Source organism: Chionomys nivalis, chromosome 2 (genome assembly GCF_950005125.1).
Source record: "Chionomys nivalis chromosome 2, mChiNiv1.1, whole genome shotgun sequence".
In the NCBI taxonomy this organism is placed as follows: domain Eukaryota; kingdom Metazoa; phylum Chordata; class Mammalia; order Rodentia; family Cricetidae; genus Chionomys; species Chionomys nivalis.
This window is the reverse complement of record NC_080087.1, coordinates 2,654,621-2,675,677: the sequence shown is the minus strand read 5'-3', so window position 1 is coordinate 2,675,677 and position 21,057 is coordinate 2,654,621. Positions and strand designations below refer to the sequence as shown.

Genomic DNA, 21,057 nt, shown 5'->3' with positions numbered 1-21,057 from the left:
AAGTGTCAGGTAAATGAAATTTATATAGCATTCAGAGTTTCAGAAGTGATGGAGGAGGTGTACTGGGGGAGGCTGGGGATGCAGTAATAAGGGGGTTAAAGAGGGTATGTATGATGAATAAAGTTTGCTTAATGTAATAAAACGTCTTCTCAGATCTGGAATAACATGGGGGAAGGGGAGACTGTAACATGAAGAGCCTGCTTGTTGGGGTTTCTGTCTCACCCAGTATCCCACAGCCGGCAAGCCCCAAAGAAAATCACACAGAGATCTCTATAAGTTATAAAGCTGATTGGCCCATTAGCTCAGGCTACTTATTAGCTCTTGTAGCTTATATTAACCCATTATTCAGATCTAATTTAGCCATATGGCTAGGTACCTTTTTCAGCTGGCAGATCACATCCTGCTTCCTTGGTGGTCTGTGCAGGACTGGGAGGAATCAACTTCCTCCTTCCCAGAATTCTCCTGTTCTCATTGCATCACCTCTACTTCCTGCCTGGTTTTCCCGCCTATACTTCCTGCCTGGCCAATCAGCGTTTATTTAAAACATGATTGACAGAATATAGACAATTCTCCTGCACCAGGAGACTATAATCAAACTGTATTTACATTTAGAATTGGTTTAAGTTATAATAAAAATAAAGATAAATTTTTAAATAATGAAACAATAAAAGAAATTAAGGAAAACACAAATAAATGGAAAACTTACTCATGTTTATGGGTTGGGAAAAACATGTTTCCACAACCATGAAAGTTATCCCAGAGAAGGTCTCATAAAATGTATAGTATCAGACTTCCCTGTGCTCTTCTTTGGTTGGTGAAGTTCCTAGGAAGTGCTGTTATAACAACTGAATTCCTTTTAGAAGATGCAGCTTTAGTCAGACAAGGCTCTAAGAAAAAGACACTGCCTGCACCAGACAGCCCCTCCTTTAGCAGGCATAGTGCTTCCTTCAGTATTCTCATGTACCAGCCGACCCAGACACATCCTGCACATGTGAAAACACATGATTCTTGTCTTTCTGAATCTAACTTACTTTGATTAACAAGATGATCTTCAGCTCCATTGAATGGGGCGAAATGGGATCTCAATGGATTCCAGACTGCATTTTTCTGATTTTTAAGTTGTTGAAGATTTTTCTATGTATTTTTTGACCACCTATACTTCATTTGAAAAGGGTATATCCAATTCATTTTTCCTTGATTCTACTTACATGATGCATTAAGTTTATTAATTTGTTTATGGTGAACCATTCTTATATTTCTGATGTAAAATCAATTTGCTCATGATATATGATTTTTAATTTGTTTATGAATTTTGTTTGCTTGCTCAGCTTTCTTTCTTATAAAACCCAGGACCATGAATCTGGGAATGGCACCACCCACAATGGGCTGGGCTCTCTTCTATTGATCACTAATTAAGAAAATGCCCTACAGCTGGATCTTATAGAGGCATTTTCTTTACTGGGGCTCCCTCCTCTCTGATGACTTTAGTTTGTTAGGGTACAGTCCATGTCAAAAAGAAGGCATGATGGCAGAAGGCTAGGTAGCTGGTCACATTGCATCATCAGTAAGCAGAGAGAGACACATGCTAGTGTTCATCTCACTCTTTCCTTTTATTCAGTCCAGGACTCCAATCTCTGGGACGGTGATGCCTACATTCAGGTTGTCTTTTCTTTCAGTTAAAACTTTCTGGAAACAGCTTCACAGATGCACACAGAAGGATAGGTACATAGTGGTTATAATCTACAGGAGTTAACAATAAAAATTAATAATTACAAAGGGAGAATAAAAGCATATGGGATGAAGGAATGAAAAATAAGACTAAGGGGAAAACACAATAAAACCAACACAAAGCCAAATGATTAAAAAATACTGAAAATTGTTGATGTTCCTCTTCATCTGAGGAATTAAAAGATAAGATAATTTTTTCTTCCCTCTCCCCTCCAGGCTTCCAGTTTACAATTTACATGGCATGGAGAAAAGAAAGATATTGAGTCATTTTTGCTCTAAAGTCCAAACAGGTTAGATCAGAAAGGGATTCTTGCTAGATAAGCATTCTTGTAGTACCCACTGCGACATGGCTTCTGTGTTGAGACGGTGAGGCCTAGATACTATGTGATCCCATGTGTCTGGCCATGCAGTATCTGTCCCAGAGCTCTGGCTGCAGTTTCTAAATGTAACCCTCTTCTGTGCACCATGGCCCACATACCACTCTGTGTGAACGTACATCCAAGTTACAACCAGTTTTCTGCTCAAACCAATTATCCTCAGTCTTCTGTTTGTCTGTAAGAGGTAGAGACCTTTGGATCTTCGGAAGTAAAAATGAAAGAGCTGGACCTTCTTCTTCCAGAAGGATTTTGCTGTAAGCTCGCTGTTTTTGTTTGTTTTGTTTTCTTCAAGATAGGGTTTCTCTATGTAGCCCTGACTGTCCAGTAACTGGCTCTGCAGACCAAGCTGGCTTCAAACTCCACCTGCCTCTGCCTCCCAAGTACTGGGACTAAAGGCATGTGCCACCATGACCCAGCTTGAAAACTCATTCTTAGGGTGGCTCCCAACCATGGCCATAGAGAGTAAGCTAGGACAAACAGGGCCCTTTCTTCATGAGCAGCTCACTGTGTAGATCATTTATCTCCCATCTTAAACTATATTTCTGCAGAGCATCAGATTGTCTGCCTGAACCCTTCCTTTTGCTCTTGCTTAAAGTTCTACAAGAGAGCATCCTCTGCTTTCCCACTTTCCCACTATTTTATCTACTGCCCAATGTTGAGATTCATGATTTATTTTATAAATCTAAGGTTAAATTTTTCTGGTCTTTGTCTACTGTTCACAGATCCACACCTGTTCCTTTCTACACCATTCACATTCCCCTATGGCCAAGCACTTGATGATCATTTCAGACTTATAAAGAACCCAGACACTTCCAGATGTCTCTAATCTACTCTCTTATCACCTTCCTGTCTAATTCTTTTTAAAAATAAATGTCTCCTTATTTTTTCATTTAATGCCACTATTACTTCTCTGAGAGTATAATTTCTCTTTTTTCTTCCAGTGCCTATCTCATTTCCCTAAGGAGAAACTCAGATTAGGCTCTCCTCCTACGTAGACTTTCCTTAGAACTCTCAGCCTATTGGGGGTAGCTGCTTATTAGTTTCCTGGCCACCCAGATTTGTTTCCTAGCTGCTCTGACTAGAAATAATCACACAGAAGCTATATTATTTGCAATACTGTTAGGCTAATTGGTGTAGGAGGTCCTTCTGTCTATGTGTTGCTTTTTTTGGTTAATGAATAAAGAACTTTGAGCCTACAGCAGAGAAGAACAGAACAAGGCAGGGAAAGCTAGGTTATATGCTGGGAGAAAAAAGGGCACAGTCAGAGAGAAACCATGGATCTTCCACCTGAGACAGATGCTGGGAACTTTAGCTGGTAAGCCACAGCCATGTGGCGATATACAGAATAATAGAGATGGGTTAGTTTAGGATATGAGTTTACCCAGAAATACGCTTAAGTTATTGGCCAAACAGTGTTGCAAATGATATGCTTTTCTGAGTGATTATTTTGGTTCTGAGCAGCCAGGAACCAACAAGCGACTGCCATACACAGATATATTTTCAGGCCATGCAGTGCACTGCATGATGGATTTAGCTTTTACTCAGAAAAAAAGGGTTTGTATGCTGCATGTATACCCAGAGTTTAGGTGGTGAGGATGGCTCCCACTCAGCAGTCCTAGAGCCAGAGGAAAACTACCTGCACTATATTTAAAGCCTGAGAGAGGTGGAGCCAGCACCCAGGGCCACTGAGACCAAGCTGCTTAGCATTTTAAAAATCACTTCTGGTCAGAAAATAATTACAGATATGCAATAAAGACAAATCCGGATAAAAAAAAAGACCTCTAAATGGATCACAGTGTTGGATAAATGTATGTTGGCTTGGAAGAAAGAGAAAAAAAAGGAGTATAGAGAGTTATAAAAATATAAATCATTTAAAAAAATAAAGTCTTTTAAGAGACAGAGTATAGACAGTCATAGATTAAAAGGAGCAAAGAAAAAATAAGTCACTTAAAGATGGAAAATTCACAGAGAGTCTGGATTATGTATATTATTGTGTCTTCTTTGAATTTTTTGACTGTGAAGGAGCTAAGTACAGAGAGACATTTCATTGTATGGACTGCTAAGTTAAACCAGCATAAAGGTATCTTGATTTCAAAATTTGAGTCTAAGGATATGTTGCTTTGGAAAAGAGGTTCTTTTGTTTTCATAGAAGATGAGAACCTGTGGATTTCTTCCAGACCACTATAGTTTGATGGAAATAGACCTCCTGAATGGGTGCTGTAAATACTCCCACAAAGAAAATACTTTGCCCAAGAAAGAGCAGGAAGCAGTTTGGAGAAAGTATATACATATTCCCAAATATTGTCTATAAATGTTTGTTTACATTTAAAGGGGGATATGATATAGTTATAAATAATTTGCATTGGTATAGATCTTGGTTAAATGATACAAATTTAAGGTCTATCTTGTTATATGTATATTTATACTCTTGATTAAGGTGTTGTGATTGTGTAGTTCATTTAAAAATGTGATGTATAATTAAGAAATATAGTTTAATAGATAATCATCTATAATAGTCAAGCTTGTAGTCATGTTAGTTAGATTTTCTAGGTGTATACAGATATATTTCAGTTAGGTAGGTATTCTTCAAATCTTTTAGAGACCTTCAGAATACAGCATTTAAAATGTTTAAGAACTTACGACTTTTCATGACAGTGAGACATGTCTGCTCCTGGTAGCACCAGTTACTTCAAGAAGAAGATGGGCATTGAAGAGGCTCCTTATGGAGTTGGTTACCCATTTGGGCAAGAAATTGCTTTTGCCTGGACTGCTTCACTGGACATGCAGGACCCATAGAGAAATGACTGCTGCTGATGCACAGATTAATGGAGATGGGTTAAATTAAGATGTAGGAGTTATCCAATAAGAAGCTAGAGCTAATGGTCCACGCAATGATTTAAATAATATGGTTTCTGTGTGATTATTTCGGGTCTAAGCTAGCCAGGAAGACAGAAACCAACAAGCAACCACCTCCTGCCATCAACCAATAGCTTAAGTATATTTCTGGCTTACTCTTAAACTTTAAATTAACCCGTTTCTATTAATCTGTGTATTGCCACTTGGTTGTGGCTTATCTCATAAAGTTCCATCCAGCATCTGTCTCCGGAGGAGGCTACATGGCATCTCACTAACTCCACCATCTTTCTCCCAGGATTCAGTTTAGTTTTCCTGCCTAGCTCTACTCTGCCCAATCACAGGCCAAAGCGGCTTCTTTATTCATTAATCAATAAAGCAACATATATTCAGATAGACTTCCCACATCATCAGCCCACATCCATCTTCTTTTCCCTTTGCAATTATTTAATTACTGTACCATGTTTTCTTTACACTTTAAATATTATTATTCATTCTATTCTACAATTTGGAGCTTTAATATTTTATTCATTAATTACATAATTAATATAATATTTCTTCAGGCAGACTGTAAATCTCTGCCGGCTGAAAGGCCTGTTTTGAACTTTCTTGTATTTCAGGGTTAGTGATCATACATAGACTGTGACAGTACATAAATGTTTGTTAATTAGGATGTTCTGTTCCACTAATCCTTCAGGATATTTCCAGTACAGTGCTTCATGCAGGGAGCATAAATCAATTAAAGTAAAGACAAATGGACCCACAATCATACTTACAACTTTCCTAAACCATAGTTAATAAAGATACAGTCCACGTGAGATCACAGCTATCTGTTACATGCTAACTCTGACTAGGTTTCTCCTTTCTGAACAACCTCTGGAGCGTCCCATCTAGCTGGGGGCAGGTTACTACCATCACAGCCATGCTGTTTCAGTAACGCTAGGGTTCATACATAAAGCCTATTACAGAACTCTCCTATTCCTCTAATTCCTGTTCCTATTTCTATTCTGAATTACTGAAATTTACTTATTTCCTATATATTCAGTCAGTCACACAAGTAGCTCTAGTTCAGATCATGCAAAGTGTTGTTGAGATCCGAATGAACAATGACTCTTTCTAAGAGGATAATTTTATCTTCTTGGTTGTAAACCTGGGAGGGCACAGAGTAGAATGAACCAGAGCACGTTCCTTCCAGGATCCCATAGTCTGCTGTGAGTTAAATCACAGAAAACTATAGTTTATTAGATGAATTGTTACCACAAAACATTCCATTCTTCTAGCCAAAAGAAAGGCCAGCCAAGTCAGACTTGATAAATGTAGCCAGGAGCACCATATCCATTTTATGAGCATGGTTTATAGGAGATTAAGTGCTAAGACACAGGGCCACTAATGGAATAAGAGCTTGGGAAGGGAGATGCATGAGTAAAACATGATGGAGGAGGTAGCGTTTCATCTGAAATGAGGGAGTAAATTAGGTATGGGGGTGGGGAAAACAGCCAAGGTAGGAGAAAAAAATAAGTCTTATGAGTTCAAAGACAAGTAAAGAGAGTGTTCTTGCTGAAGCCAAGGAAGGAATTTTGCTGGCGATTGTGTCAAAGTTTAGATAGTCAAGGTGTCTTACACTGTTCATGACTTCTTTGGTTAATCGTGAATATTTCAAACTGGACTTTAAAATAAAGAAGGGAAACTTGAGGAAGGAGAAAATGAAAACCTCCCATACAGAAGAGCTTCTGGGCAGTCTAATTATTACTCCCAAAATGCAGTTATTATCAAATTTCGGAATATATTAAAGAGAAATTATATTAGCTACAGTAAACTGTGTAGCAAACTATCTTGTTGTATACAAAACATTCAAAATCTTGAGGAGATTTATCATTGCATCCAAAGAAGCAGTCCAAGGCAGGGAAATGGATTAATAAGTTTTACAAACAACATAAATTAGAAGTAAATTGCTTCCTCTATTTTCAGTGTTCTAAGATGATAAATACCATGAAAGAGAATTGGGTTTCATATAGTTTCTAGAATCACTCAATAGTCCTATTTTTTCTTATAATGCTGCCGCAACCATTGGACCTCATACCTCTCTATGGCAGCCTCATCACTTAGCGTCATTTAAGTGCTTATCTTCTTGCTCTGACTGCAGCATCAGCCAAACTGTCCCTGTGTGCTTTCTCCAGGTCCAGCCAAGGGTCTCTAGCATCCTTCCATTTAGCATCCAGATTTACTGGGTAAATCTTGTCCTGGCTGTTGATAAAACCGTTTTGCTCTAAATACCATTGAGAGAAAGTAGAGACTGGAAAAGGAACCTTACTAAACTTTGAGAGACATAATGTATACCTTTAAACAATGTGTCATAGATCACAATTTCTCAATTGTGGGGACCCCATGTGAAGTCGACTGAATGTGGGGGTGGCAAAATCCATTGGTGGTAACAGCAAAGTGTTTTTGAATATGTAATGGCCAAAAGTTAATTCAAAATCAAATGCATACTGAATCCAAGGTTCCCAGAGCCCTGAATGTTTATGTTGTATCACATGACTGCACTGCAACCTTGGTTCTGAGCATAAAACACACATAACTCACACTGTGTGTACTGTCCACCACTAGCCAAAAGAACAGATAAAGACAGAAATATATATTATTAGCTAAGAAGTCAAATAAATGAGGCCTGAAAATTCTGAGTTGGCAATATTTGTCAAAATGTATCACTGGAGTGGTGTAGAAGGAAGCCAGGCTATGGTGACTAAAAACCAAAAGGAGCACTAAGCAGAGACAGTTAACATAAGATATTCTTACCAGCAGCCTGACTATAACGTGAAAATTTCAGTAACCAGTCACTACAAATAGTTCCAAGGTTTAGTGAGGTATTTAACTGATTATTTTATTATTCATTCATTGTTTGGAGCACATTTATGGCTGCTGAGAAACAATAAGAAAAGAGTAAGAATTTAAAAAATAGGTCAAGAGTATGACTAAGGAAACAATACCCAAGAGAGAGAGCATGAAATATTTCTTATGGAGCTGGACATACATGCAGATGAGTGCCTAGATGTAGAGATGAGTATCACACACTTGGTAGCTCAAATTTACTTTGTAACATGGGGTACACAGAATTTGGGACTGAGACTTCTAAAGACTAAACTATTTAATGAATCCTCTTCCTCTTCTCATGTTTCCTTTGAGATAGCCTATAAATCTTACTGATGTTCCATAAACAAAAAAGAGCCTTTTTTCTATAAATAGAACACCCTCTTATATAACTAACCTTTAGAGTTGCAGACAGCAAAACTGGCCTTCTTCGTGCTGCACTCCATTCATCCTGATTTACAGTCACAAAGGAGATACAAATAGAAATATGCATTGTCTGTGTTCATGCACATATGTTGCACTTTTCAGGGTGATGACATCTCTACTACCATCAAAGGAATCTTTTATGGTTGCATAATGAAAAATTCAAAAGCTGGTTTTTTTTATTCATTCAGAAATCTAAATCCATACTTATGAACTCTTAATGCAAATAATTTATGTGGGCAAAAAAATCTTATGTGTTAATCATGAGTCTTCAGTTTCCTGCTCCAATCAGAACAATCTCATTTAAAGATGAACTTAGAATTTGAAGATAGTGATCTTTGTTGACTAGTTGAGCAAAAGACCACTCATTGGCTTCCATTTCAGAATTCCACTTCAGAATCTCTCTTGATGAATCTAGACAGTCAATTGCATGTAGAGACATAAACTGCATTCTTTATTTTAAAAAAGTCTATGTCTTCTCAGAACTTGAATTGAAGAAAAGGATATGGGTCAGAAACAATTGAACATACAAAAATATCTAATTTCCACTCTGAGTTTTATCAACTGGTATAAAACTATATTTTAAATTTGTAAACAAAGTAAAAGTTCTATATTCACCAATTTTCAACTTAATCACTTGCACATATATTCCACTTAATCTACTTTTTTTGTGTTAATCTTATCTTTTTTTTTAATATTTCCCAGAACACTTGAATACTAAAATAGTTTTTTAAGCTGCAAAGTTATCCAATTCCTTAGAAGACTCTGGAACTTTCTTGACACATCATGAGTTTATCACAGCCCTAAGGAGAAGGTGTTAGAGCCTTATTGTCTTGGAAACAGCTTAGAGGTGTGGATGTGCAGTGCTTTTGCTGTTAGTTCAAACTCTGTGACACTCCTGACTTCCAGGGAAAAGTCAATGTTCAGGATTTTGAAACACACAAAAGTGTATTGCAGTACTGGAGAAAACCCCGGGGCCTCACCTTGCTAGGCAAGCACTCTGCCACTGAGCTAATGCACAGACCTTGCATTGCTACACTTTAAGATGCAAGTATCAAAGAACAGTTCAAAGGGGCTTAGGGAAAAGCAGATGGATTGTTTCGGGTAGTTCACTGCAAAGCAAAGAGCCTGGGTTGTGCAACGCTGAACTGAGGAACACAACCTACGTCAGCAATATTTAGTCTTCTCTATCTCCTCTGCTACCCTTCTCTGTGTTCACTTAATTCTCAAGCCATCTTTCTTTCTTGATCTAGCAGTGCTGTGCTTACATATTCCTCCAAACCACACATGAAAAAGGAGATTTCCACAAAAAATCTTGGACTGTTGCCTCTAAATGCACAACCTTTGGACAAATCCCCAGTCCCAACTGTAAAGCCTACACGATACTTCAAGAGAACCCTTTGTCCTAGTCACACATGAAAGTGAGCAAATGCCCCACAAGCAAAACTGACAGATATCTGCCTAATGCTGCCTCCGAACACACTGTGAGCTCTCTAGAAATGCAGTAGACTCCTTGCATAAATCTTCGAGGAAAGAACACCAGCTCACCTTTCCATTGAAACACCAGTGACTGAAACTGCTGTGCCAAGTGTGGCAAATGCAGGTACAGGCCAAACTGACAGTTGTCTAGCAGCAGCGCTGGCAAGGAATTCCTGCATCAGGGAGAGCTTAGCCAACATGACTCATAAGGTCACTTTTGACTCCACAATTCTATTATCCTTGTTAATTTCCCCAATTCAATTTGCAGTACAGGATAAACAAACCAGCCTAATTTGATCTGGAACCTCTGCAGGCTATCACAGGTCATTTAATCTAAAACACATGGCCCTCCTCACCATTCCTGTGTTTTCCAAAATCTTCTAACAGACCCTGCTTTACAAGACTCCATGTTATTAGTTTCACTCATGGCTTTTTCCAGTCTCTTGCTTATTTGACAATTGCCTTTGATTCTACTTTAGATTGGGGCAGAGGGAAAATAAAAGAGATTTCTCCTTTCTGAATTTCTCTTAAGTCATATGAATAGTAAGCTCAGATTAATACCACATTTCTTACATCTTCCCAGTGTGGCTCTCTCTTTTCAGGTTTGAGTCTGAGAAATTGGATATGGGCTATAGATAATCACAGATCTGGAAAACGCCTACTAAGGCAAAATTTTAGAGATGAATTATCAGATTTTAAATTTTGATATTAATGTCATTTATAAAATAAATTTGATATACTGCAACCTTGTTAGAATTGGGGTACTAAAACCGCTTGAGTCCTACTCATTAAGAAATGCACACACAGTCCAGTCAGATGGCTCAGCCACTTGGTCTGGCAGCCTGAATTTGATTCTGGGGAACCACATAATAGAAAGAGAGAGCGAAAGCTGTCATCTGACCTTTATACAGGTGCCAATGCATGTACATTCCCCCCCAACATAGTCTCTCTCTCTCTCTGACACACACACACACACACACTAAATAAAAATGTAATTTACAAAGGAAATACACACATTTTAAAGTTACATATCTTAACATCTTTTACATATGCTTAACTAAAGTGTCTTCACAGTTGAACGCAAACCTCATAGTGCATATGTCCCGTTTAAATAGCAACTACCACATCACAAAATCCAGCCTTAACCATTTGGCTTCTGCCAGTATGTGTCCACCCTCATAACTGATGCTACTTCTTGTCTTTTGCAGTGAATGTTGTGTCAATGTTACAGGAATTTTGGGAAAGTAAGCAGCAGCAGAGAGCCACATTCTCCAGTGAAGGCCTGGTGGTTTATGAGTCAATGCCCTCCTCTGGGCCTCCCTTTGTGAGTTATGTGACTCTTCCTGGAGGGAGCTGCTTTGGCAACTTTCAGGTAAGAACAGCCAAACCCTTGTTAGTGAAAGATAATTGGGCTAGAGCAGAGTTACCTTCTCACAAAGTAGCTGTGAGTTTTCTTGGATATAGTGAATAAAGCTGAGTCATAGCGTATCAAATATACTGGAAAAATCAGTCAAATGTACCAATTTAAAAAAATAAAAAAGTGGTTTATATTGGGATGTGCCACGATACTTCTACAGAGAACAAATTTTTGTAGTATAGTATTTTATTTCCAATATAACTGTTGCCTTTCCCAGAACAATTCTGGAATAAAATGTTTAGAACCAGAAAACAGTGACAAAGCGTTCCACCAGGGCATTTCTAACAGGTGAAAGGCTGCGCTTCCATGACTATTAATCAATTTGGTCATCCTTGTAGCATATGTCTTTAATCCAGTACTCAGGAGACAGGTACAAGTGGATCTCTACAAGTTCAAGGTCAGCCCGATGTACCTAGAGAGTTCTAGGCCAGCTTGGACTACATAATGAATCCCTGTCTCAAAACTAGCTAAATAAATAAATATTTATATAAAATACATAAATCTATGTAATCAGTCCACTCCACACCAAAGAAGAAAGTTAAGAGCTAGGATCAAGTACCAGTCCTTATCCCAGGGTCTGCCTCTGACTACTTGTAATCCTTTGAAAAACTCATTTCACCTTTTAATTTTCTCAGTTTTGAGATAGGAAATATTCTCAGTATTAGCCAGAAGTCATAGAAAATGCATTCTCAATGTGTTTATCATGATATATCTGCTGCTTTATGGGCTTTCCAAATATCATTATTACAATACTCATCCATTTGGTTATACTTTTTCTTCCTTGTGTGTAAATGGATGATGTGGGATGCCCTTCTGTGTATGCCTTTTATTGGTTGATGAATAAAGCTGATTTGGTCTATGGCAGGGCAGAATATAGCAAAGATGGAAAAGATATATAGAGAGAGTAGGTGGAGTCAAAGAGATGCCATGTAGCTGCCAAAGGAGACAGATGCCCAGAACCTTACTTGGTAAGCCACAACCTTGTGGCGATACTCAGATTAATATAAATGAGTTAATTTAAGATATAAGAGCTAGCTAGAAATATGCCTAAGCTATTGGCCAAACAGTGTTGTAATATATATAGTTTCTGTGTGATTATTAGGGTCTGGGCAGCCAGAAAACAAATGATCAGTCTCCATTTACAATGTAGACATATTTCTAATTGTGTATCTATACAAAGTATTGGCGTATATTATAGCCAATATCTGGTTATCCAGTGAGTCACTAGGGAATATCAAACAATCTAAGGATATGGTCCATACTCTTAGGAAATCAATATAAAAAAGTTTTAGTAATTATGGGTTATATTTAAGAATCATTGCAAGAACAAGCAAGGGAACTTCTTAAATTACCAGTCTTCTTTAATGCAATAAACCATCCCTCATTCAGGAAGCAAACAGTGGTACTTTATTTCTAACATATGGAAAAGCATACACAGCCAAGTTTCTTTCTGAGCTTGATTGCTAAGAAGCCCTGATTAAAACTTTATATATATTACATATGCAGGTATATAGAACCCAATATTTTTAAAGCAAGATAGCTTTAAAAGTATGAAGATACATACCTGGTGTTACTTTAATTTCTACCTATAGTCTTCCTTTGAATTAATATTTCACGCTATTTTACCTTATTGCCTGGTATATCTGCTTTGTGCTGTCTCTAATCCTTTGTATACTGAGATAATATTATGTTTTTAAGCTTTTAAAACATTACATTTATCTGTGTGTGTGTACATGCATATGTGCAAGCATACGTGTGTGTTCACACTATGCCATGGTGCTTGTGTGAAGGTCAGAGAACAGCTTGTGGGAATCAGTTTTCTACTTCTATCTTGTGAGGCCTGGGGCTCGAACTCAAGTCATCAGATTTGGTGGCAAGCACCTTCACCAGCTGAGCCATCTCACTGGCCCAGGAAAGATATAATTTAATAAACAGACTAACAAATCCATGCTGTGTATATTATTGGGGAATGTAAATTAAAGCTGAGGTATACAGTTGAAGGTATCTTATTCAGATGTGAAAGAGAAAGTGTTCTCAGAACAAGGAATGGTATGTGCAAAGGCACACCAAAAGAGAAAGCCTCAAGGATTTTCAGGATTATCAAAGTATAAGTGTGGAAAGAACTTGTGGAAGATAGCATTTATACACTTGGCTGTCACAACTTGCAAAGGAGTACATGTTCTATACTAAATAAAATCAAAACCCTGAATGTGAATGATATATTCAGATGTGCTTCTGAAAGACTTCTCTGGTGGTTGCATGAAGATATCTTAGAACTAAATGAAGTTAAGAGCTTCAGAAAGTGAATGAGTCATGCACATCTGTTGTGGTAGAGCTGCATATACAATGTGATCAACAGAGAAGGTACAAGGACTTAAAGATGGCTGGGAGTTGGGAAGTTGGGGTAAAACCTCAATTTTAGCTTTAGCCACTGTCCAAGGAAGATGAGGCGGGAACAGAGACTCCAAAAAATGTGGACAGAATGATTGAGTAGGGGGCATTCTCCTTGAAAGGTAAGTTGGAGATTTTTTAAAATACTGCATTTATGCATTAGTTTGTTTTGTTTTTTAATTATTTATTCTTATTTTATATATATTGGTGTTTTGCCTGCTTGTATGTCTGTGTGAGGGTATCAGATCTTGGAGTTACAGACAGTTGTTAGCTGCCGTATGGGTTCTGGGAATTGAACCCTATTCCTCTAGAAGAACAGTCAGTGCTCCTAACTGCTGAGCCATCTCTGCAGCCTCATTATTTTTTAAAAAAATTAGATTGAATATATTGGGTGTATAGATAACTTTCGGTAAAACTTTAAGGTTACTGACATTGAAATAGGTCAAAATCTAGCACACTTAGTTAAGAAAACCAAAACCTATGTCTTTGAAAAGATAAGTAATTTGGGCAGTTATAGGGCACACCTTTGATTCCAGTACTTGGGAGGCAGAGGCAGGCTGATGTCTGCAGGTTCAAGACCAGCCTATTCTACAAAGTGAGTTTCAGGACATCCAGGTCTACACAGAAAAACCCTGAGAAGAAGAAGAAGAAGAAGAAGAAGAAGAAGAAGAAGAAGAAGAAGAAGAAGAAGAAGAAGAAGAAGAAGAAGAAGAAGAAGAAGAAAAAGAAGGAGAAGAAGAAGGAAGAGGAGGAGAAAAGAAAGAAAAGATAAATAAGAAAGATAAGAAAGAAGACATCTTTGGAATTTCCAAATAATAAAAAACAAAATAAAAATTTAACAAGGTTTGTGCCTTACTTAGGAGACATGTCATACAAATTATAGGAGCGTAATAAAAACAAACTAAAAAAAATCATTATGTTAAAAAAAACATAAGAGTTCTGTAGAAATGGCTAGATGATTAAGAGCATGTACTGCTATTGTAAAAGATGTAAATTCAATTCCCAGCACCCTCATCGAATGGCTCACAGCCACCATCTGCAGGTTATCTGAAGTCTCTGACCTCTGAGGCTATCTACACTCACATGCACATAGACACACACACATTAAAAGAAATAAAACTAAAACATTTTAAAACTCACAGAAACATGAACCACTTTCTGGTTAGTACGAAACTATATTATGTTTATAACTTTTCTCTAAAGCATTTCCAAATAAAAATTTTGACTAGGGGAGAAAACTAGTGGTTGCCGTTATCTTACTGAAATCCAATAAATCTACAGCAATAGACTATTCAGCTGACCTCAGTTCTCCTCCTCCCAGCTTTATCTCCTACAGTCTGATACTGTTTGCTTTGGCCCAACTCTCCCACACCCCATGTCTTGATCTCTTCTGGTCATCCTCATACTCACACTATCCCCACCTTCCAGGCCCGTGCATATGCTCTGAATCTTCTCTTGGAAACAGTCTACCTCTTCCGATTTCTCAAAGCAGTTATTTGCTTTTCTATTAGTATCTTATGCTATGGTAATGTATGCATGTGTTTTGTCTCTGCAATAAAATATAGATGCCCCAGGAATGGGACCCATATCCTTAAGACCTTCATAATCTCAAGCACTGCTGTTTTCACATCATATCAGCCTAATAAATTTTGTTTAATCAATACTCAAATTAATGAATAACAAACACCAAGAATAACTTAGTGTTGTTACTCTTCTATGTAATCAATAGTATGTAAAGGTATCCACTTAACTTTTCATGTAGGGTACAGAGGCTCGTAACCCTGTAATAAATCAACATTATCTTGTACATATCTATGGCTAAAGTACTGGAAGTGAATCAATGAGAAATAATTGACCTAGGACCCCCTCATTCCCTCTGGATTTCATTTGTGCATAACTTTGCTCTCAGTTGGCTCTCATGGCCATGAATAACCAATTATTACTGTATTTGTACCCAGGAACGAATTATGTCCACAGTCAATAAATGCACTCATTATAGTATATCTAAAATAGAATGCATTTATTATATAAAAATATATCTAGAGACTATGGATCTAAGAATTCCAGTGCTCTTGTTTTTGTTTTAGTTATCTTGAGAATTATGAATTTTCCTATTGTCTCATAAATTTTGACTCAAATGACTTCCCTTAGGTGGTGAATCCAACATTTTCCTTGTAGTTTTAAAAAGATGAAAATGAAAACTCCTCAGCAGGGAAGCCTCTGGGTGACTTCTCTGATCATTTCAAAGTCTTCTTTTCCTTATGTTTAAATCATCATAGTTTAAGGTTCCCAGGAGGATTGTTAACATCTTTGCTTTAAAAGATCCAGAACTTCCCGAATCAAATATATTTTAAAATGTATTTGGGTGTTGGCAACCAAATCTAGCCCCTTAACCTATTTGTCCCTCCAAAACATGGTTGGGGGAAGAAAAAACAAGAAAGAAAAGAGGAATGAGAATTTCTCTAGAGATGATACCTTGCATTGTTTCTTTGTGAGTTCAAAAACCATCTTAAATGTTCTTTTCACCATATAGCATTTAGCCTTGTTTTTCCAGCAGCTAGCCTATAAGAGCCTTCCTACATGCTTCTTCCTGCTATGCCTTTTCACATAACCAAATGCCACCCTTGTGCACTGCAAATCATCTCATGATGGATTATTAATGCCAAGGCCATGTGCTGAAGCATGGAGAAGTCATTATGCCAAAGCAGGCTTCTTGCTGTGTCATGGACATAACTTCCAGTGGTGCCTAGTGATGGAAAACACTTAAAGTGGAGGATGGGCTTCATGAAAGCTGTAAGAAATTATGTTCATTCATTCAAAACATGGTATTCAAAATGAGCTTTAGTTTTCTGACTAGTGAAAGGAGAGCTGTCCAGGGCTTTGATGGTCACAAGCTAACACCGTTTGTTATGCAAAGCACCTCTCATTTTAGTAAATGGGAAACTTGTGTCCATGAAGACTAATTAAGACATTTTCAGTTAATCTTGACACCACAAAAAAATAAATGCAAATAGATGGGGGAAACACCATAGACCTTCTTTTCATCAGACCTTCATAAATTACTATAGTATGAAAAAACAGAAGTGAAAATATGGTGTTATTCTTAAATATCTAAGCAGTAAACAAAGTAATCTACTGATATAAAAGTTCTCAGAAGTTAAATGAGATTTGTGCATTTTGATTGTGTTTTCATTACATCATTTTGGGGAGGGTCTAGGCAGTTAATCATTCTCTTGGCATACATCACAACCATGAAAACCAGCAACATTTTCCACATTTTTACCATAAAAGCAACTATGACCCCAACTTATCTACCAGCCCCTCCTTATGAATGCAGAAGAAAACCCACTACTGTTTCAGCAACTGTTTTTGTTTATAAACTGCAAGGAAAACTTGAGTATCTTATTTTATATTTTTATTTTAAAAGTTTATGATTAATTTTTTCAAAAAAAGTCTGTGATGTGGTCTTCTGTATAGAATTGGCTAGGATAATTTGGAATTAAGGATTGCATTCTTATCTTTAGTAAATGCAAATTTCCTTTAGGCATAGTACTACATTTTATACAATTATTTGCATATGTGAATTATTATTAATGAAAAATGTAAAGCATTGATGTGATTGCTTGATGTATTTGAAATAGGTTTAATTTCTTAGGATATTATATCTTTCATAACTATTTGGGTGCTATTGTTAAAAGTGTTTCATAGAAAATAAGCAAAGGTGTTCAACGACACAGTGTGATTCTAAGACTAGTTGTATAATGCCAGGTCTATGAGGTTGAAACATTGGTATCTCTACCAGCAGACTCTTGACTGGCTCCCTCAACCCATTTTTAACACATATCTGGTTGTTCTGGGTGGTTTTATGTGTCAAATTGACTCAAGTTATAGAGTCGTCAGAAGAAAAAGCCTCAGTTGAGAAAATGCCTCCTTGATATCCTGCCGTAAGGCATTTTCTTATTTAGTGATCAGTGAGGGAGTGCCCAGCCATGGTGGGTGGTGCCACCCCTAGGCTGCTGGTTTGGGTTCTATAAGAGGGTGGGCTGAGCAAGTCATGGGAATCAAGCCAGTAAGCAGCTCCTCTTTATGGTCTCTGCATCAGCTCCTGCCTCCAGGATCCTGCCCTATTTGAGTTCCTCTCCTGACTTTCTTCAGCCATGAACAGCAATGCTGAAGTGTAAGCCAAATAAATTCTTTCTTCCCCAACTTGTCTTTTGGTCATGGTGTTTAGTTACAGTAATAGAAACCCTACCTAAGACTCTGGTGTTGTGCAATGGACTGTATAGTAGGAAGAAAAAAAAACCACTCAGTCTTTGTTTAATGGCCTTTAATTATTTTGCCACTCTGCTTTTCAAAGTCATTGCTTATGAAAATACATAGGAAAACTATTTTTATAAGGATTGTACTGAGTACAAGAAAAATAGAAATGTGGAATGTTGTTCTCTTTTGCTCACTTAAGGTGATAAGCACATTTTACCTATATAATCAGACACAAAAATACATTTTATACTTTTATAAATTGTATGAGTCTTCTCAAAATCCAAGATAGTGAAGATATATCTAAGTCACAATAAAAATAAGTTAATAAAACTAAGGTTTTCCCCATGACTGAGAGAATATTTAGTCAGTTCACATACTTGACTAAATGAAACTGCAATGCTTTCTTTGCTAGTAATCAAATAAGCCCTCATTTTAACATTTTAGTCTCCAGATAGAAGGGAAGTTCCTGCCATAAAATCAAGACTATTGTCCACACCAATGTTGCTTTAATACTAAATATTTCTGTTGGAAACAATCCTTGGCTTTTTTCCTGGCTTTGGTACTAGGCTCAGATGCATTATATATTATTATAGAGTATAACAACTCCTAAAGCAGTTATTTCCTGGTAGAAATCTTCACAGAAAAACATCCTAACATAAATAATGAGACCTACAGATAGAAAGGCTAGTTAATACTGCATTCATTTGAAAGACATGTCAGCTAATCATCAGACTTTAATGACTTATATGTAACTTGGAAGTGTGTATTGTTTTAATAAGACCCTTTATTCCCCAGCCTTCTTTCCTTAACTATTATCTGCTTCTTCCTTTAATAAGGAAGTGAATAGAGATGCTTGACCTCCAGAGAAAATGGTAGCATATAGAGAAAGGAAAACTTAGAGAAGGCCCATGATAAAATAAGGATGTCAGGATATATCTACAGAAGTCTTACAGCCCTTGTAAAACACTGTGAGAAGATGTTCACCATCTTACTAAGTAGCTGAGCAGGTAAATTTGACTTTCCATGATTTCCTCCCATTCGTCTCATGCAATCTATTTACACCAAAATTACTATAAAAAATAAGTCAAAAGAAAAATTTTTAAGAATTCTTTTTTATTTAAGTATATGTGTGCATGTATGTCTGTGTGAGTGTATGCCATGTGTGTACAGGTGCCTTCCGACGTCAGAAGAAGGTGTTGGATCGCCTGGGACTGGAGTTACAGGTGGTTGTGAGCCATCTGATGTGGGTGATGGGAACTAAACCTTAGTCCTCTGGAAGTGCAGTGAGTGCTCTTAACTGCTGAGCCATTCATCTCTCTTTGAAGGAGCCCAATGTAATTTGGGATTTAATAGTTACCAGGGACTTTGGTCTAGGGACATGTGTAGAATAGCATTTCAAACAGAGGTAAATGAGGAGATGGGCAGGTGGTTTATATTATGAAAAAAACATTCTGATCCACCATATGCCTGAAATGTTCCCCTAAGCGAACAGAAACTGGTGAATTTTCTCCGAACACTGGACTCTCAAACCAGTCCCCTCCCCCATGCCTAGCAAAGACCCCTGTTCTCAGTACATACAGAGACTTGAATTGTCTCCACATACTTGCCTCCAGCCTGACCTGCAGAGGAGGCGTTAACCTGAGTGATAGAAGCTCAGCCGTTGCCCTTTCCACATCACCATCTGGAAGGAGCAAACGCTAATACATCACAACCCAATATATTGAAACACATGCGAATGTTCATGCTCTGACCCGGGAGGTCAAAGCACTAAAGAACTGAGAGCAGCAGGGCCTGGCTTGTGGAATTCTTTTTGTTGAAGGCTTGCTTGATGTCAGAATGAAACTGAGGTGTTGGTAACACTGACCAGAGCCCACAGGTCATGCACACGTAAACTCTGCAAGTCGCTTGCAGAAACTAGGACTACATGTTGCAAAGAAAAAGTGTTCTCAACCATTTGAACGACAGACATTACAACATTTAAGATTAGGACAAGATTTTTCACTTTCACTGTCAGTTTATTTGGTTTGCCACTTGCAAAATCTTAGTGTGGGAGAGCCCCTTGTGTGCAATTTACTGTTGAGTGAGTCCTAATTAAATATCGCTGAACTGTCCTTGACCCCAGCAAAGATTCATTTTAACTTCAGTCCCATCTCCTTATAGTCACAAGTAACACTTGCTATTACATTACTGTTATTCAAAATTTTGCCTGCTACATCTTTGCAGCTCCTCAGCAGTCATCCATAAGCACTAAGTAGAGTGTACTTAATTTGACTCTATAGATTTCAGATTGAAAGAACCTTTATCTTAATCTTTAAAGTACATGGGTGAATAATTCCAGGAAGTCTGTTAAGATGGAGTTAGGTTCCTTGTCTTATGTCTTTCCACACACTTTCCAACAGAACCAATCATATCTAGGATATATGTTCAATAAACTCTTGAATGTAAAAAATTGACTCAACACACACATCCCGCTTATTTTTTAAAACAAGTTATGGATGAAAATTAATCCATTGACAGATAATACGAAAGTTACTCTTCAATCTGAATTATTTCAGACTGACAAGAAGATGTCCTATAAGGAATATGTCTACAGTTTTTAAGTGTTTCATAAATTATTAAAATGATACTAATTTCTTTTTTATTCTTTTTTTTATTTTTTTATATTTATTTATTTATTATGTATACAATATTCTGTCTTGTGTTTATGTCTGAAGGCCAGAAGAAGGCATCAGACCTCATTACGGATGGTTGTGAGCCACCATGTGGTTGCTGGGAATTGAACTCAGGACCTTTGGAAGAGCAGGCAATGTTCTTAACCTCTGAGCCATCTCTCCAGCCCTGGTACTAATTTCTTGTTAGACATTTCTACTTAAAATTTGTCTGTTATTATTTTATTTATAATAATATTTTATTTATAAATTTTATTTAAGCTCTTTTAAGAATGTCTTTGCATTCTTAAGAAAACAAAGCAAAGCACAAAAAAAACCAGTGAATAGCTACTATTTAATTTGTGAGCAATCTACAAATTAATCTTGTTTACATCTTAACATTGTATAGTTTATCACAGAAGAAATAAAAAGCGAACTTCGATGTAATTTAGAAAAGCCAGCAACTTTTAGGAGAGTTATCAAAGGGCTTTTTAACCTGATTTTTTTTTTTTGCTTAAGTCTTAGATAGAAACAGTTCCTCTATTGAGAAACTACCATTGTTTTATGTTCACATCGCAGATTTATCATAAAGACAAAAAAGCTTCTACAGGCT

The 21,057-nt window shown here is 37.2% G+C and overlaps 1 protein-coding gene across 1 annotated transcript in view; it reads left to right on the top strand.

The window, feature by feature from the left end:
* The window catches only part of Lix1 (limb and CNS expressed 1), a 59,251-nt gene that overhangs the window by 9,716 nt on the left and 28,478 nt on the right, over positions 1–21,057 (top strand). The window contains exon 2 of the mRNA XM_057758893.1: positions 10,937–11,100. Within this exon, the coding sequence (XP_057614876.1) occupies positions 10,937–11,100 (164 nt within the window). The remainder of the gene's footprint in view (positions 1–10,936; positions 11,101–21,057) is intronic.